The following is a 19,279-nucleotide window of genomic DNA, read 5'->3' on the forward strand; positions in this document are numbered from 1 at the left end:
TGAGGATGTGCAGTGATGGGCAGGGACGGAGAAGGGGTGGCAGAGGAGACTGGAGGCAGAGCTGGGGCCCTGGGCTCTGAAGAGGGCAGAGCAGGACACTCAGCCTGGGTGAGATGGAGGGGCTTCTCAGGAGACCAGCCCAGCTCTGGACCAGCTCCCCTGGCTGTGGGGGTTAAAGGTCAGCTTAGGTAGCCCCTCTCCCCAGTAGGAGGGTCTCTGTCCTGGAGCTGCAGCCCCAGGCTGTGCTCTTGGTGTTGGGGAATCATGGTGTGACCCACTCCTCCCTGCCATGTACACAGAGCAAGGAGCTAAGGAGCTCACCCTGAGCCCCAGGACCAGAGAGGTTCATGTTTTCCCCTGATGGTGCTCAGCTTCAGCCCTGGTGGGAGGGCCGGCCCTGGAAGACAGGTGTGGGTAAGCAGACCTGGGTGACAGCTTTGCATGGGGTTTAGGGGAAGAGATGGTGGGAGGGGGGAGAGGAGGAAGCAGAAAACAGCAGAATCCTGTCATTGCCTTTCTAAGCACAGACTAGATGCCCGTGAATAAGAGTCAGAGAATAAACAAGCAACCAGCCCTTCGAGCTCTGCTGAGAGACATTTATTGAGCTGTGGGCACCCCCAACCCTGCAGTGTGATTCTGGATCAGCCCCAGGGAAGATGGTCTGGTTCCTGCAGTCAGAGGCTTTTCATGGTTTTCTTTATCCAGGGCAGGAAACTTGAGACTTTGGTGAAGGCCCGTGGAGTTGATCCATCTCTTTTTCCATAAGAGACAATGCCCTGGGCCACATTGTCACACACGAGAGGGCCCCCGGAGTCCCCCTGAGGACAGAGAAGGGGAAGGACTGAGTCTGCTCTCCTCCTGATCCTGCCCTCTCTCCCACCCTGCCATTTCAAGACCCCTCTCTGAGAAGGCCACTTCGCAAGGCCTCCATGTGTGAGACAAGAGAGCAAGGCAGGTCTATGGGCTCCCGGCTGCCAAGCCCTGACTGGACATTGTCCCTGCTTCACTTCCCCCAGAGGGCAGCTCCTTCTCTGCCCCCAGGTCTCCATCCCCTCTCTCTCTAGATGCTGGGGGCTACTGGCTCCAGGCTGCTGTTAGGACAGGGAAGCAGGTGGGAGGGCTGACACTCATCAGGGAGGGGGAGCTCAGTAAGCAGGTGGGTTCCAGCTCTGAGCAGACTGAACCACCTCCCACTCAGGAAGCTTGGTTTTCTAACACCTGAGCCTCAGTGCATGGCAGATTCTCCCTTCCAAAGGAGCGCCAGGTTGGGATTCACTGCAGGTCTTGGGTGGCTTGCAGAGACTCTAGGTCCTTCCTGCTCCGGCTGTTCCCCCTTTTACTCCTGGAGAGAGGTCCCAAGCCTAGAGGGTGAGGCGGTCCCCAGGTCCCAGATCTTCTGCCAACACCCTTCTCCCCAGATCCAAGCAAGGTAGGCTGTGATTCTCACCTGAAAGGAAGCTTTCTTTGCCTTTGGGTCCCCCACACACAGCTGGATGGCACTGTTATAATAGTTGTGTAAGTAGGCCTCACACTTTCCATCCTTCTGCACGGTCAGCTTTACCTCCTGCAGTGTGTCAGCATAGGCGCCCGTGGAGTTCCTCCCCCAGCCGGCCACGCTGCACGTCTGTCCTGGCTTCACCCGGGCCTTGGCCCCGGGCAGACTAAGGGGCTTCACAGCTGATGTCTGCTTGGCCTCTCTCTTCAGCTATGGGAAGAGACAAGAGTCTGGCTCAGCCAGTGGTCCCTGAGCCTGGACACGGCAGTGACGCTGACGTGTCTCCCCTCTCTCCTGAGCCACAGTGATGGGTCACGCGGCCAGGATGAGAGGGAAGAAAGGGGTAGGAGGTCCTGGGAGGGAAAACGAGCTGATCCCAGGAGGACATGAGAAGCAGGGCGGTTTACCTTTAATAACATGATGTCGTTGGAGAAGGTCTTAGGATTATAGTCAGGGTGGCTGATGGCTCTTCTCACCCCGATGATCTGCTGGGTCCTCTCCTGCTGTTTGATGTTGTGGGCCCCCAGGATGATGTTGATTGAACTGCACAGAGACCAGAGCAGGAGATGGGGGTCACAGTCTCAGGGTTTACAGCCCTGGAGCCATGAAGGGCAGGTGACTCCAGGGCAAGCCTCCCACTGAGGGGAAGCGCAGGCACCAGGAGGGCCCTGGGGGCTAAGCTGTCTGTACTGTCTGTTTCTTGGCAGCCAAGGTCAGATTCTGGAGCCATTGGAAAGAGCACAGCTGTTCTCCATGGGCAGTTAGCCCTAGGAGCACATGTAAAGTTGCATTGGTTTGCATTCTGATATCCAGGCGCGCCCTATGTCTCGTCTCTCTCACTTCAGCAATGCCTCCGGCGGTGACCTTCCCTCTTTCTCACCCTCTCACTCTCCTGCTGCCCTCTTTCTTGCCCTCCCAGGAGCCCTCCTGGCTCAATGTTCCTAACAGCCTGGTTGCTCCTGGAGAAAAAAGGCATGGCTCCCTTGCCAAGGGTGTTCAGAAAGGTACGGGCTACTTGCTGCTCCTCACCTTCCGTTGCAGTGAGCGGCTGTCAGCACGAAGTCCTGTCGAACCAGGAACCCACCGCACCTACTCTGGACATCCTGATTCCAGTACTGAAGATATGCCATGTAGGGGCGGGAGTGGGGCTTGGCTTCATGGCCTCCGATGATCTCCCCTGAAGGAAAAGGGCTGTTCTGCTTGTGTGCCCCCACTGAGTGTACCTTGTTGGCATCGGCTTCATGTTCAGGACTGCTGGGCACTGGGGAGTCCCGCCTGGCCTGGAGTTGGTGGGGCAGGAGGAGGCTGGGAATGGGGCTCAACTTCCTCCTCTAGAACAAATCAGCTGTCTGGGTCTGCGAATCTGTCTCCCACACATAATTGCAGGTGAGCATAGAATCTGCCTGCAATGCAGGAGACTTAGGTTCGATATCTGGGCTGGGAAGATCTCCTGGAGAAGAGAATGGCAACCCACTCCAGTATTCTTGCCTGGAGAATTCCATGGACAGAGGAGACTGGTGGGCTACAGTCCTTGGGGTCTCAAAGAGTCAGACAGGACTGAGTAACACTTTCACTTTTCATACCTGTCCTAGGGATAGCAAAGTCCTAGAGGCTTCTGAAAATTCCTCCCCAACCTGTGCTTCATTCCAGGTGAGTTTCTAAGGGCCCCATTACCCTATTTCATTCAGGATAGCCCTGTTTTCCAGGGCACAGGAATTCAGAGTAGGGACCTAGATGTCACCATAGCCTCTTTCCCAGGGCCTGACTGATAGTAAGTGCACAATGAGTATTTGTTGGCTGCATGAAGGAGTGACCATGCCCCCTCCTGCATCCTCCCTGCTCACAATGGGCCTCTGGGTGGGGGCTGTTGGTATGGCCAGTGCTAGTGGGCTTCTGGGAAGCAGAGCAGTTCAGGTCTTCCAAACACTGGCTTCATCCTTGAAAGAGAGGAGCCCCTGATGGCCTGGGAAGGGAAGTCGAGTTGGGTAAAGGGCCTGTGGGTCCTAGGGATTGAGCACACACAGAGGCACCAACTCCAGGGTCTGCCAAGCAGATGCTGAGGTAACTAGAAGCAGAGGCCAGACCCACTCTGCCCTCTTCAGGGGCAATTTAGTATTTTCTTTTCTCCAGTTTGCGACCATCTGCCATCACTTCTGGGAAATGTCCACTTTCCAGATGGCAGAGGTAGGGCTGGAGGAGGGGCTGGTACCCACTGGCTCCTCTTGAGAGCAGGCTTTGCTCTGTCGTTCCTGCTGGCGGTTTATCCAGCATCATACTCCCTGGTATGAGGTGGGATGGGAGCTGGTGTTCGGAATGTTCCTGCCTGGTGGATAGCTAGATCAGGGACATGCAGAATGGGCAGGACCTCTGTGCCACCTGGGGGATGGGGTTGGGCCCCTAGGAGGGGGATGGTCACTCACCTGCCTTTGCCCTGGGGGTCAGGAGAAAGGCCACCAGGAGCAGGAGAGGCTTCATCTTCCTAGAAAGACTGCCCAGGATGGAGATGCTGGCGCTACCTCCTGGCTCTCTTTCAGATCCCCCAGCCTCTTGGAGAGAAACACAGTGTCAGGGGACTCAGTGATCTCGTGTTCCCCTCTGGCTTTGCGATGCTTCATCCTAAAAGCTTTCTATGAAAGCTTGCCCCACCCCCACTCCATCTGCCTGATGACGTTCTCTGGGTGGTTGTGTGAGAAACATACAATGACCACACCAGTACCCACAGATGATGACTCAGAGCAGACCACTTGTTCCAGCCAGAGCAGGAACCCAAGAGTACAAGGTGGGGACTGTAGGGTGTGGTATCGACCAGTAGAGGTAGTAGAGCCCAGAAACCAGAGTCCCCAGCGGTAGAACCATCAGGGCCTCATTTCCATGCTGCTAAGTCCACACGATAATTTCTTGAGCAGATGTGGGTTTAAGCTCTTCTCTATGTTATGACCAAACACACTGGAGATGCCTCTCCTTCCCTTAGAGAGCTGACCATCTGCTGGAGGAGAAAGAAACATCCATGACCAGAATGCAGCATGGGAAGGGCTGTGGTCCAGGGATGCACAGAGCTCGACTGCCACCTACTAAGTCCATATGGTCATCCACTCATCATCTTAACTTCCTTTCTAACACATGTACACCCATGGCTGATTCATGTCAATGTATGGCAAAACCACTACAATATCGTAAAGTAAGTAGCCTCCAATTAAAATAAATAAATTTAAAAAACCAAAAACCAAAAGACCCCCACCATTTTAAAAAATTACAAATGCTCAGAGTGAGAGTCCATTTCTCTTGCCATGTTTTGCAAACAAACGTACTGCACTTGACATTTATTGGCCTAATTTAACGAATCACTATGGCTCTAGAAACTGAGTCTACAGATTGATGTAAGTCTAGGTCATTCCTCCTTTGAGTAGGCTGGGGTGGGTTCCACCTAAACCATCTGAACTAAGACAGGGAAAGGGCTGGTTCGCCAAAGTTTGGATTACTAAGTTGCCCATGCCATGTGCAGTAGGAAAGCATGCTGGGTGACCAAAGACCAATAATTGTCCTTTGAGTATTGTCTGTGCTGTGTCCTGAGGGCCACACTTCAGATTTAGCAGGTCAGGCACTTTAGAAACTCACAGTGGCTGAACAAACTCTGCTGAAGACCTTGCTGTATGGAAATAAGGGACAGTTCTTTCTAAATAGTCCAAACCCAGCCCTGTTCAAGAACAACAGAGAATCTGTCAGTGGTTAGAGTCTGGGGATTTAAGTGTCTATCTTGACGTAGTCTATACTTTATTTCTGAGGAATATTATGCATCAAAAGATGTAATTCCAGGGTAAATATCCTCCTTATCAAACCATATACATTTATCGAACCTTTACTTTTTTGAACTTAGTTTGCCCACCAGTAGAAATTTTTAAAATTTTTGTGTAGTATATGTTCATTAAGAAAACTTGGGAAGTAGAAAGGAAAAATATTACTCATTTGCTTATGTCTCACAGACAGATTATTATCATAGGCAGTGCATTTAAAATACTTGGGATGATAGTAGGAAGTATTAGGAAGTGTTCCCCCTTCTTTAATTTTTTGGAACAATACTGGGTAAGACTTGTGTTAATTCTTCTTTAAATGTTTTATAGAATTCACCAGGGTAGCCTAGGATTTTCTTTGTTAGAAGGTTTTTGATTTTTGATCCAATCTCTTTATTGTCATAAGTCTGATTAGATTTCCTGTTTATTTTTGAATCAGCTTCGGTTATTTCTGTATTTCCAGGGAACTGTTCATTTCATCTTGATTTTATCTAATTTGTTGGTGTGCACACATTGATAGTATTCTCTAACAATTCTTTTAATTTCTCTGAGGTTGGTAGTAATGTCCCCTTTTTTTAATTTCTGATTTTAGTAATGTGAATCTTCTCTCTCTCTTTTTTTGTTGGTCTAGCTAAAAGTTTACCAATTCTATTGATCTTTTCAAAGAACCAACTTTTGGTTTGTTGATTCTTTTTATTTTGATTATTTGGCTCTAATCTTTAGTATTTCCTTATATCTGCTGGCTTGAGTGGTTTGATCTATTTTTAGTTTTGTTAGGCTTAAAGTTGTATTGTGGGTTAGGAATATTTCTTCTTCTTTAACTCATTTATAGTTATATATTTTCCTCTGAACATTACTTTTACAGTGTCTTATACATTTGGTATGTCGTATTTCATTTTCACTTGTCTCAAAGTACTTTCTAACCTTTCTTATATTTCTTCTTAGGCCCACTGGTTACTTAAGATCGTGTTGTTTAATTTCCATATATTTCCATGTTTGTGAATTTTCCAGTTTTCCTTTTGTTATTCATTTCTAGCTTCCTTCCACTGTGGTTAAAAAAGATAATTTGTATTCAGTTCAGTTCAGTTCAGTTCAGTCGCTCAGTTGTGTCCGACTCTTTGCGACCCCATGAATCGCAGCACGCCAGGCCTCCCTGGCCATCACCGACTCCCGGAGTTCTCCCAAACTCACGTCCATCGAGTTGGTGATGCCATCCAGCCATCTCATCCTCTGTCGTCCCCTTCTCCTCCTGCCCCCAATCCTTCCCAGCAACAGAGTCTTTTCCAATGAGTCAACTCTTTACATGAGGTGGCCAAAGTTTTGGAATTTCAGCTTTAGCATCAGTCCTTCCAAAGAACACCCAGGACTGATCTCCTTTAGGATGGACTGGTTGGATCTCCTTGCAGCCCAGGGGACTCTCAAGAGTCTTCTCCAACACCACAGTTCAAAAACATCAAGTCTTTGGTGCTCAGCTTTCTTCACAGTCCAACTTTCACATCCATACATGACCGCTGGAAAAACCATAGCCTTGACTAGATGGACCTTTGTTGGCAAAGTAATGTCTCTGCTTTTGAATATGCTATTTAGGTAGGTCATAACTTTCCTTCCAAGGAGTAAGCGTCTTTTAATTTCATGGGTGCAATCACCATCTGCAGTGATTTTGGAGCCCCCCAAAATAAAGTCTGACACTGTTTCCATTGTTTCCCTATCTATTTGCCATGAAATGATGGGACAAGATGCCATGATCTTCATTTTCTGGATGTTGAGCTTTAAGCCAACTTTTCACTCTCCTCTTTCACTTTCATCAAGAGGCTTTTTAGTTCCTCTTCACTTTCTGCCATAAGGGTGGTGTCATCTGCGTATCTGAGGTTATTGATATTTCTCCCGGCAATCTTGATTCCAGCTTGTGCTTCTTCCAATCCAGCGTTTCTCATGATGTAGTCTGCATAGAAGTTAAATAAGCAGGGTGACAATATACAGCCTTGAAGTACTCCTTTTCCTATTTGGAACCAGTCTGTTGTTCCATGTCCGTTCTAACTGTTGCTTCCTGACCTGCATACAAATTTCTCAAGAGGCAGGTCAGGTGTTCTGGCATTCCCATCTCTTTCAGAATTTTCCACAGTTTATTGTGATCCATACAGTCAAAGGCTTTGGCATAGTCAATAAAGCAGAAATAGATATTTTTCTGGAACTCTCTTCCTTTTTCCATGATCCAGTGGATGTTGGCAATTTGATCTCTGGTTCCTCTGCCTTTTCTAAAACCAGCTTGAACATCTTGAAGTTGACGGCTCACGTATTGCTGAAGTATTATTTCAGTCTTTTAAAACGTATTGAGAAATGTTTTATGGCCTAACCTATTGTCTATCCTAGGGAATTCTTCATATGCCCTTGAGGAGTATGTGTAGTCTAATTGGTTTATAGAAGTACTATTTACTACTGAAAGTAAGATATTGAGGTATCCAACTATTTTTATAAAACTATTTCTCTCCTCAATTCTCTCAATGTTGCTTCATATATTTTGGAGTTCTGATGTTTGGTGTGTTATGTCTTCTTAATTGATCTTTTGTCAATATATAATGTTGTCTCTTTATTTTATCTAGTATTGTTATACCCATTCCAGTTTCCTCTTGGTTACTATTTACATAGCACATCTTCTTCCGTTGTTTCATTTTCACCCATTTTTGTCTTTGGATCTAAAGGGAGTCTCTTGCAAGCTACATGGAGTTAGACCATATTTTTAAATTCATTCTTCCAATCTGTCTTTCAATTGGTTAGGTTAATCCACTTACAGTTGAAGTGATTGCTGATAATGAGGGACTTACTTTTGCCATTTTGCTACTTGGTTTTTATTTGTTTTATGTATTTTCTGTTTCTTCAAAATTGCCTCCTATTGTGTTTGATCACTTTTTCCCCTAGTGTGCTATTTTGAATCCCTCTTCATTTCCTGTTCTGTATATTTTAAAGTTACTTTCTTAATGGTTACCATGGTTAATGCCCTAAATTTGTAACAATATACTTTGAATACATATCAATGTAGCCTCAACATTATACATTAACTCTGTTCCTGTCTAGTTCCATTGCCCACCTTGTTATTGTCACAAATTACACCTTTATACATGTGTGTCCATTGACATAGGTTATAATTATTGTTTTATGCATTTGTCTTTTAAACCATATGAGAAACAAAAAGAAATTAAAAGCCAAAAATACAAATACTACTAGATTTTATAATTATCTATGTGGTTATTTTGACCAGAGATTTTGTTTTCTTCACTTGGCTTCAAGTTGCCATCTGGTGTCTTTGTGTTTCAACTTAAAGGATCCTCCTTAGCATTTCTAGTAGGGCAGGTCTGTGTGCTGTGCTGAACTCAGTCACTTCAGTTGTGTCTGACTCTGTGACACTATGGACTGTAGCCCCCAGTCTCTTCTGTCCATGGGATTTTCCAGGCAAGAAATACTGGAGTGGGTTGCTGTGCCCTCCTCCAGGCGATCTTCCCAATGCAGGGATCAAAACTTCAAGTCCCGTGTCTTCTGCATTTCAGGTGAATTCTCTACTGCTGAGCCACCAGGGAAGCCCAGGGCAGGTCTACAGGGCAGTAACAATGATTAATTCCCCTAGCTTTTGTCTATCTGGGAACATCTTTATTTCTTCATTTTTGGAGGGCAGTTTTACCAGCTACATAATTTTTGGTTGCCAGATCTTTTCCTTTCAGCAATTTAAATATGTCATGCCACTGCCTCTATGGTTGCTGATGAGAAATTGGGCATTAATCTCATCGAAAAATCACTTGTCCATAAGTCATCACTTCTGTCTTGCTGCTTTCTAGATTTTGTCTTTGGCCCTTGACAGTTTGGTTGTAGTGTGTCTCAGTGTGGATCTCTTTGAGACTATTTGGGAGTTTGTTGGGCTTCTTTGTTATTTGGCTATTGTTTTTCCTGTGGTCATGTGTGGATGTGAGAGTTGGACTGTGAAGAAGGCTGAGCACCGAAGAATTAATGCTTTTGAACTGTGGTGTTGGAGAAGACTCTTGAGAGTCCTTTGGACTGCAAGGAGATCCAACCAGTCCATTCTGAAGGAGATTAGCCCTGGGATTTCTTTGGAAGGAATGATGCTGAAGCTGAAACTCCAGTACTTTGGCCACCTCATGCGAAGAGTTGACTCATTGGAAAAGACCTTGATGCTGGGAGGGATTGGCGGGGAAGAGGAGAAGGGGACGACAGAGGATGAGATGGCTGGATGGCAACACTGACTCGATGGACGTGAGTCTGAGTGAACTCCGGGAGTTGATGATGGACAGGGAGGCCTGGTGTGCTGCGATTCATGGGGTCGCAAAGAGTCGGACATGACTGCGCGACTGATCTGATCTGATCTGATCTGATGTTTCATCAGATTTGGGATCTTTTTAGCCATTATTTCTTCAAGTATTTTTTTCTGACCCTTCGTTCTTCTCCTTTTGTGACTCCCTTAATGCATATGTTAGTACATTTGATAGTATCTCATAGGTCCCTTAAACTCTGCTCATTTTTCTTCATTCTTTTTTCCTTTCCACTCTTCAGACTGAATTATTTTATTTTCCCTCAAAGTTCACTGATTCTTTCCTCTGCCTGGTCATACCTACTGTTGAAATTCTCTATTGAAATTTTTATGTCTGTTAGTGTGCTTTTCAGTTCCAGAATTTTAATTTGTATCTCTTTATAGACATTCTCTATATTTTCATATATTGTTCTGATTTGCTTTAGTTCCTTTCATGGTTCCTTCAGCTCTTTGAGTATTTTTTTTCTTCTTTGAATGTTTTTAAGACAGTCAATTTAAAATCTTTGGTATAAGCAGTGTTTGTGTGTTCAGTTGCCAAGTTGTGTCTGACTGTTTGTGATCCCACAGGCTATGGCATGCCAGGCCTCCTTCTCCCTCACCATCTCCCGGAGTTTGCCCAAGTTCATGTCCATTGAATCCAATGCTATTCAACCATCTCATCCTCTGTCACCCTCTTCTCCTTCTGCCTTCAATCTTTCCCAGTATCAGGGTCTTTTCATCAGGCTGTTTGCATCTGGTGGCCAAAGTATTGGAGCTTCAGCTTTAGCATCAGTTCTTCCAACGAATATTCAGGGTTGATTTCCTTTAGTATTGACTGGTTTGATTTCCTTGCTGTCCAAGGGACTCAAAAGAATCTTCTCTAGCACCACAGTTTGGAAGCATCAATTCTTCGACTCTCTGCCTTCTTTATGGTCCAACTTTCACATCTGTACATGACTACTGGAAAAACCATAGCTTTAACTACACAGGCCTTTGTCAGCAAAGTGATGGCTTTGCTTTTTAATATACTGTCTAGGTCATAGTTTTCCTGCCAAGAAGCGATTGTCTTCTAATTTCGTGGCCCCAGTCCACAGTGATTTTAGAGCCCAAGAAGAGGAAATCTGTCACTACTTCCACCTATTCCCCTTCTATTTTCCATGAAGTAATGGGACCGGATGTCGTGGATCTTAGTTTTTTTAATATTGAGTTTTAAGCTGACTTTTTCACTCTCTTCTTTCACCCTCTTCAAGAGGCTCTTAAGTTCCTAATCACTTTCTACCATTAGGGTGATATCATCTCCTTATCTGAGGTTGTTGATATTTCTCCCAGCAATCTTGACTCCAGCTTGTGATTCATCCAGTCCAGCATTTCACATGATGTACTCTGCATATAAGTTAAATAAGCAAGATAACAATAAACAGCCTTGTCATATTCTTTTTCCAATTTTGAACCAGTCAATTGTTCCATGTAAGGTTCTAACTCTTGCTTCTTGACCCTCACACAGGTTTCTCAGAAGACAGGTAAGATGGTCTGGTATTCCCATCTCTTTAAGAATTTTCCACACAGTCAAAGGCTTTAGCATAGTCAGTGAAACAGAAGTAGATGTTTTTCTGGAATTCCCTTGCTTTCTCTGCTGCTGCTGCTGCTAAGTCGCTTCAGTCGTGTCCGACTCTGTGCGACCCCATAGACAGCAGCCCACGAGGCCCCCCCATCCCTGGGATTCTCCAGGCAAGAACACTGGAGTGGGTTGCCATTTCCCTCTCCAATGCATGAAAGTGAAAAGTGAAAGTGAAGTTGCTCAGCCGTGTCCGACTCTTAGCGACCCCATGGACTGCAGCCCACCAGGCTCCTCCATCCATGGGATTTTCCAGGCAAGAGTACTGGAGTGGGGTGCCATTGCCTTCTCCGTTGCTTTCTCTATGACAGAGCAAATGTTGGCAATTTGATCTCTGGTTCCTCCGCCTTTTCTAATTATCCTCAAAGATGTTTTCTATCAAGTTCCTTTTTTTCCCCTCTATGACTAGACCTTACTTTCTTATTTCTTTGTATTTGCGTATTTTCATTGAAAACTGGATTTTTAAAAATTGGAAGATAATTGCTTTACAATGTTGTGCTGGTTTCTGCCATACAACAATGCAAACCAGTTATAAGTGTATATATATATATATTCCCTTCCCCTTGATCCCCCCTCCCACCACCCCTCATCCCAACCCTCTAAAACTGGAGATTTTGAATACAGAACTGCACTCTGGGAATTACACTGTCTCCATCCCCCAAGCACTGCATTGTTTATTGAGTGGTGCCATCATCCATCTGTCTAGTGACTTTTCCAAACTATTTTTGCAAGTACTATATTCCTAGCTTGCGCTGTCACTGAAATCTCTGTTACCTTATCTCTGTTTAGTTGTGCTGCGAAGGCTGCTCAATCTCTGTAACCACTTGAGAATATTTTTCATGTGGAAAAGAGCATGACACAGGAACTTTCTTAAGAAAGACCCCCTACCTGGAAAAAGCCTCAGTGGAGAGGCTAAATTTCTTCCTAGATGTGACCAAAGGGAACCACAATAAGAGATAGTAAAAAACCATCTGTGGCTTGAAACTTTAAGATTCTGTGTCTAAGTAAAATAAGTAATAATAAAAAGATATTCTCTGGAAAAGGTGTGCTTCAGTCCACTGAACCAATGAAAGAAATAATATCTGACACTATAATGCTGGCTCCCGTTTTTGATCACTGATCATGGGTCCTCACTCCAACCCTCTGCATTAGCACGGCTGTGTCTTTCATGTCACACATCAGAAAGCTAAGGCACTGAGAAGTAAAGGAGCTTTTCTGACTTCACTTAGCTTGAAAGAGTGGAGAGGTCTGTGAACTTATCTGTAGCTCTACAAACTTAACCACTTCCTATATTGTTCCCTCTGTATTCTGGGGAAATGTTAAGGGGGTTCTGAAGAATAAAAGTTTCTGTCTATATCTATAATGTATGACTCTGGTTCTCTTAGAAATTAAAGTGGCTACCATATTGTGATGGAAGAGTTCATTTGGATCATACGTTCTCTTTGAGTTTATCCTTTGAACCCAGATATTTTCCCCCAACACGCAAAATAATGTCATGCCTGGCTCATAATAGGTAATCCCCTTGGACTTTACCCTCGAATAATTAGCGCCTACTGGAAGTCGGCCTGGCCATTTCTTGTAGGCAGTGACGATGATATGATATTGCCACATTAGCACCTTCTCACATTCATGCATGACATTTGAGTCTGTTGCAATAAATCAGTTTCCCTGAGCCTGATCACTGTCTTGTTATACCTAAAACAAGAACCTATAGGCATAAGGGTTCAGAACTTGGCCTCAACTGATCGACCATGAGTCTCATTCATGTTGTTGAGAAGGGATTCCTGCCTCAGTTAGGAGTTATCCCTGCATTTCTATTAGGAGTGTAGGAAGATAGTCAGAATGTCTGGGGTGCTAGTATAAGATCAAAGACAGTTTTAAGGAAAGATCTGTCAGTGAAGGAGAATCTAACTTATGTGATAGAGTGGGGAAGGGGTACTTCTGTTTACTTCTGTTACTACTTCTCTGTAGTAATGATGAATCGAGAGGGCAGGGATGTGGAGAGAAAATGTGTGCAGAGCAGATATACTTCCATGGGATTTCCAGAGTTTGGGTAAACACTAGAACACCCTTTAATTTTTCCTTGTTGCCTACTCTAATCGTTGTTTAGCCAACAAAGGGTAAGCTCTGGATTTTGCATTGAGGATAATTCAGTAAAATTCTTGAGTGGTTAGGTATCTGGAGTGATGAGTAGGGAGAAGATTGTAGAGGAAAGGAGAGAAGAAGTGGTCTTGAGTGAGAACAGTGTGCCTACCCCAGCAAACTGGGGGGCAAATATGAAAATACAGAACCTGAAAAACCAGTTTTTGTGTTTCTGAATGGGAATGAGACAGAAGAGTTTTGTGTTGTGATGGTGCCTTTGATGTAACCTTGAAACACACTTAAGACCCCCCCCCCAACCCTCTACTCCCCACTTGAATCTTTATCTCCCCAGTATCTCTGTCCACCAGACCATTTCCTTTCCCCCAAAGCATTTTGTTCTCACAAGACCTAAAGGTCTCACCTTAAGGTTCTGGAGTGAGTGGTCTCTTTCTCCTCCCATCTCACTCGGGGTCTAGGGTTATGCGTTTTCTTATCATGTCTGTACGGGATGTGGCAAATGGTTTGGTTTGGGGGTAGGTAAGAGAGATGCTGCTGAAACATTTCCCAGAACCCCCAGTATATGACTGTGAAATTGTTCAGTCTTTATATCTCACAGTTCAGGGCACATTCAACTAAGTGTTGTATTTGGAAAATCTAATTCACTCCTAGGAATTTTTGCGTCACATCTTCTGTCTTTCAGTCTTGATATGTCATCTCCTAGTTGTAGATAACCCCCTGTTATTACGTTTCTCTCTTTATGACCAAGTACCAGGGAGCAACAGTGGAACCAAGCAAGACTCGGAGTGTTCTACTCAGCCCTGCAAAGTCTGCCCTAGAGAAATGAGGCATTGTAGAAACCTGCTGCACTGCTGAGAACACATTTTACTAGTAGAACCGTGGCAAGATGATTTCCTGTGATACCACACTGCTGTAATGTGTGCTGTGCTTAGTTGCTCAGCCGTGTCTGACTCTTTGCAACTCTATGGACTGTAGCCCACCAGGCTCCTCTGTCCATGGGATTCTCCAGGCAAGAATACTGGAGTGGGTTGCCATGCCCTCCTCCAGGGGACTGAACCCAGGTCTCCTGCATTGCAGGCAGATTCCTTACTAGCTGAGCTAACAGGGAAGCCCAATGACCATATTAGACTCTCTGTATTCTCTATTATCATTCATTCATCAGAACTTCCAGGGTATGACAACAAAACTCTAGATATATTTTATGTTCCCATACTTCAGGTTTCTAAAACTGAAGACAGAGGATTGTTTGTTCCTGGACCATGCTTAATACCTCCAGGCATTGAACTCCACCTTTGAGGTGTTCCAGTCCCATTTGGCATCATACGCTAAGATTTTGGCTGGGCAGCTATGAGCACCTTAAATACCTACCCATGAGTATTCACAAGTGATACTTGATAACTTCTGAAAATATAATGGGAACCAGAATCAGTGAATTTAGCATTGGCCTGTGTCCTGTGGCTTGACCCTTTTCTCTCAGAAACCTCATCTTTGCTACTGTTCTACAGGGGCAGGGAGATCAGGCTTTGCTCTTGACTCTATAGAGGATAAAAGAAAAAAGAGGAGGAAAATCATATCCTAAAAGGGTGTCCACCCTGGGTTCTGCTCAGGGTCCAGAAGAGAGGGTCTTCCCTGAGAAGATAACTGCCAGCTGACTCATGTCAGAAAAAGTGGACTGGGATATGGGTGCATATCATAGAGATATTCTGAGGCTATTCGGTGTTTCTTTAAAAATAACGTATGTATGTATGTATGTATTTTTGGCTGTGCTAGGTCTTTGTTGCCGAGAGTGGGGGCCACTTTCTGGTCGCAGTGCGTGGGCTTCTCATTGTGATGGCTTCTCTTGTTGCAGAGCACTGGCTCTAGGGAGTTTGGGCTTCAGTAGTTGCAGCTCCCAAGTTCTAGAGCACGGGCTCAGTAGTTGCAGCACATGGGCTTAGTTGCTCCGTGGCATGTGGAATCTTCCTGGATCAGGGATTGAACCCTGTCTCCTGCACTGGCAGGTGGATTCTTTACCACTGAGCCACAGGAAAGCCCTGGTGTTTTTGTTTTATTTAACATTAGTACAGTGTAGGGGAAATCAGGGGAGAGGGGAAGCAAACAGCATTAATAACAATCCACACCTTAGTATGTTCCAAAGCACATGTAATTTGTATGTTATCCCATTGAATTCTCCACCTTCTGCCTGGGCATTATTGTTAATCACATTTTATGAAACTGACTCAGAGGTATTAAATGATGTGCCTAAGGTTACATGGTTACATAAAGTGTGTATGTACACACACACACACACACACACACAGGATGTGTGTCTGGCGAGCTGCAAACTTTCCTCTATATCAATCTTAGAAGTGGTGGAAGTCACAGTGACAGATTTCAGCTCAGCAAGGGAGAGTGTTCCAACAGAGTTCTATTGCAATGGCCTCTCAGGTGCTTCGTCTGCAGGGTGTTGTTACAACAGAGGCTAGAAAAGACCTTAGTCAGGAGGACTAGGAGGTTAATGTGGACATGGGCATGCAATAATTTTTAAGACATTTTGCTGCCCTGAGACTTCGTCTCTTAGTAGGAAGAGACCTGACTTGGGGTACGGAGCCTTGGTCTCCTGTTCAGTTCTGTAGCTCAACTGCTAGTCTCTGGGCCTTATGTCGTCATCTCACAAAAGCGGATTGAGCTACAGTAGAGGCTTCTGATGGAGAAGGCAATGGCACCCCACTCCAGTACTCTTGCCTGGAAAATCCCATGGATGGAAGAGCCTGGTGGGCTGCAGTCCATGGGGTCACGAAGAGTTGGACACAAGTGAGCGACTTCACTTTCACTTTCCACTTTCATGCATTGGAGAAGGAAATGGCAACCCACTCCAGTGTTCTTGCCTGGAGAATCCCAGGGATGGGGGAGCCTGGTTGGCTGCTGTCTATGGGGTCGCACAGAGTTGGACACGACAGAAGCGACTTAGCAGCAGCAGAAGCTTCTGAAACACTGTTAACCATAGCAACCATTCCTTGGGTGGATTAAATATGTATCATGGTGGCTTTTTGAAGTCAAATATTTATATCTATACTTATACCTATGTATATAGCATAGGTTTATATACATCACTTTTCAAAATTTTATTCTTTCAAAATTATTTACTGATTCGTCTACGCTGGGTCTTAGTTGTGGCGTGCGGATCTTTTAGTTGTGGTATGCTTTTAGTTATGGCATGTGGGATCTTTCAGTTTTAGTTCAGTCGCTCCATCATGTCGGACTCTTTGCAACCCATTGGACTGCAGCACTCCAGGCTTCCCTGTCCATCTCCAACTCCCGAACATGCTCAAACTTGTGTCCATCGTGTCAGTGATGCCATCCAACCATCTCATCCCATCCAACCTGAGAAGCCATTCCAAAAGAACCCTGTCAGACACTCTCCTTTGCTGAGCTGTGGGATCTTTGGTTGTGGCCTATGGGATCTAGTTCCCTGAAAGAAAGTGATGTTGCTTAGTCATTCCAACTCTTTGTGACCCGATGGACTGTAGCCTGCCAGGTTCCTCCATCCGTGGGATTTTTCAGGCAAGAATAGTGGAGTGGTTTGCCATTTCCTTCTTCAGGGCATCTTACTGACCCAGGGATTGAACCTGGGACTCCTGAACAGCAGGCAGACTCTTTACGGTCTGACCCACCAGGGAAGCCTCTGACCAGGGACCAGATTGGGTCCCCTGAATTTGAAGCATGGAGTCTTAACCACCAGACCACCAGGGAAGTCCCTATACACATTTTTATGTGGTTACATATACACATGTATAAATATGTACATGTATATTTGTGTGTGCATGTTTGTATAGTTGTATTTTTGTTTGCTTTCTTCTTTTTCCTTTCTGAGCATGATCTCAGTACATTTTAGAAAATTTATCAATATAGTACAATTTACAATATAAAGAAATTAGTAAATTTTCATAAACTGAACATACTCATGTAGCCAGAATCCGGATCAATAAACCAAATATTACCAGCCCCATAAAGTCCCACCAGTTTGCTCTCCATTTGATGCTGAGCAGGACTCTGTTGGACTCCTGGGCATGGAGGCCTTTTTGTCCCCCATTCCTTGTGGCCAAGACTCTAGCCTCCATGACCTTCTCTGAGTTCCAAAGGACAGAGCAGTTGCTAATCAAGGGAGGAGCTGCCAAGAAAACACCTGAGGCAGAGGCTCATCAACATTAGGAGATGGACCACCTAGGACCCTGCTGGTGGCTCAGACGGTAAAGATAAGAATCTGCCTGCAATGCAGGAAACCCAGGTTTGATATCTGGGTCGGGAAGATCCCCTGGAGAAGGGAATGGCAACCCACTCCAGTATCCTTGCCTGCAAAATCCCACAGACAGATGAGCCTGGGGTCACAGTGCAGCTAACACTTTCACTTAGGACCCTGCACACACCCTGATCTGGTCAGCAATCCCCCCCTTTTTTTAAACTGCAGAAGAAAGAAACATACAAGACTTCTGCTGGATTGATCCTTACCACATACTGCCATCTGACTATATAACCTCTCCCTACCCACCAGGAAGGGGGCACAGCTCTTGAGGTGCTAGCCTACTGTGTTCCCCCTTTGCCTGGCAAAGTAATAAAGCCACTCTTTCCTTCTCCTCCATAACTCTGTCTCCGTATTTCTGTTTGTCATTGGTGCACAGAGACCCAAGATTTTGGCAGCACATTCCAATTCACTGTCACTCAACTCAAACATTAACTTGTCTTCAAGAAAGATAGATCAGTTGTACCTATTTTTGTACTTTATATGAATAGAAACATTCAGTATGTATTCCTCTGTGTCTGGTTTATTTCACTTACATTTTTGAAATGTATCCATATTGCTGCTTCCCTGATATCAGGGGCTTCCCTGATATCTCAGTTGGTAGAGAATCCACCTGCAATGCAGGAGACCCTGGTTTGATTCCTGGGTCAGGAAGATCCACTGGAGACAGGATAGGCTACCCACTCCAGTATACTTGGGCTTCCTTTGTGGCTCAGCTGGTAAAGAATCTGCCCACAATGAGGGAGACCTGGGTTTGGAAAGGTCCCTTGGAGAAGAGAAAGGCTATGCACTATAGTATTTCGGCTTAGAGAATTCCATGTACTATAATGCAGTCCATGGGGTCTCAAAGAGTCAGACACAGATGAGCGACAAATTCAGCAACTAAAGTTAAATGAAATCATAAAGATGGGGTCCTAATCCAATTGGATTAGTATCCTTAGGAGAAGAGGCACTGGAAAACTCGTTCTCTCTCTCCATACACATCCCCCAAGGAAAGGCCATGTGAAGACAGCAGCTGTCCATAAGCCAGGTGGATATTTCACCAGAAACAAAATCAGCTGGAACAGAAATTTATTTTCTCAGTCCTGTAGGCTACAGGACCAATGTGACTGTGCCAGAGGATTGATTCCTTCAAATGTCTCGCTCCTTGGCTTGGAGATGGCCGTCTTCTCCCTGTGCCTTCAGAGTCTTTTTTCTATAGAGAGCTATATCCAAGTTTTCTCTTCTATAAGGACACCAGTGATGGATCAGGGCCTACCCTAACGATTTCTTTTTAACTCAATCATCTCTCTAAAGACTCCATCTCCATACAAAGCCACATTCTGAGCTACTGGGGATAAAAACTTTTTAACATGGGAATGCTGGGGCTGGGTGGGGTAAGGGGGCTACACAATGCAGCCCGAAACAGATGGAAAAGAGCCAAAGATCAAAATTACTTATTTGACCATTAATTGGTCTGGTTCCTTATTGAAATTCTTCAAGTCTTCTAGAAATGAAATTTAGGAGGTGTTGTTCTGACCTCAGATTAATGAAGACTATCTTAAACATGTATTGACAGCCTAATGATAACAGCTCTAATAAATGGACCAACTAAGGTATATGGTTTCTCAAACACTATAGAAGTTTATTTTTCACTCCTGTAACAGTTTCAGGACGGTATACATGACTGGCAGGGCGGCTTTCCTCCAAGCAGTCAGTCGTTGGCAGC

The 19,279-nt window shown here is 45.1% G+C and overlaps 1 protein-coding gene across 1 annotated transcript; it reads right to left on the reverse strand.

Annotated features, from left to right (window-relative positions):
- Positions 1–587: 587 nt before the first annotated feature.
- On the reverse strand, positions 588–4,111 carry LOC102285463 (granzyme B). Its single transcript, XM_005904884.3, has 5 exons — positions 3,916–4,111; positions 2,525–2,672; positions 1,903–2,038; positions 1,448–1,705; positions 588–818 (listed from the first exon to the last, which is right to left on the reverse strand). Exons 1-5 carry the CDS (start codon positions 3,968–3,970, stop codon positions 675–677), a joined length of 741 nt encoding a protein of 246 aa, XP_005904946.1. The 5' UTR covers positions 3,971–4,111; the 3' UTR covers positions 588–674.
- Positions 4,112–19,279: the final 15,168 nt, after the last annotated feature.

Source organism: Bos mutus, chromosome 21 (assembly GCF_027580195.1).
Source record: "Bos mutus isolate GX-2022 chromosome 21, NWIPB_WYAK_1.1, whole genome shotgun sequence".
Lineage (NCBI taxonomy): Eukaryota > Metazoa > Chordata > Mammalia > Artiodactyla > Bovidae > Bos > Bos mutus.

Coding starts and splice junctions, on each gene's coding strand:
- LOC102285463 (XM_005904884.3), bottom strand. CDS start 3,970: ATGAAGCCTCTCCTGCTCCTGGTGGCCTTTCTCCTGACCCCCAGGGCA. Junction 2,673..3,915: donor GACCCCCAGGGCAAAGGCAG/GTGAGTGACCAT, acceptor CTTTTCCTTCAG/GGGAGATCATCGGAGGCCAT. Junction 819..1,447: donor CAAAGAAAGCTTCCTTTCAG/GTGAGAATCACA, acceptor CTCTGTCCTCAG/GGGGACTCCGGGGGCCCTCT.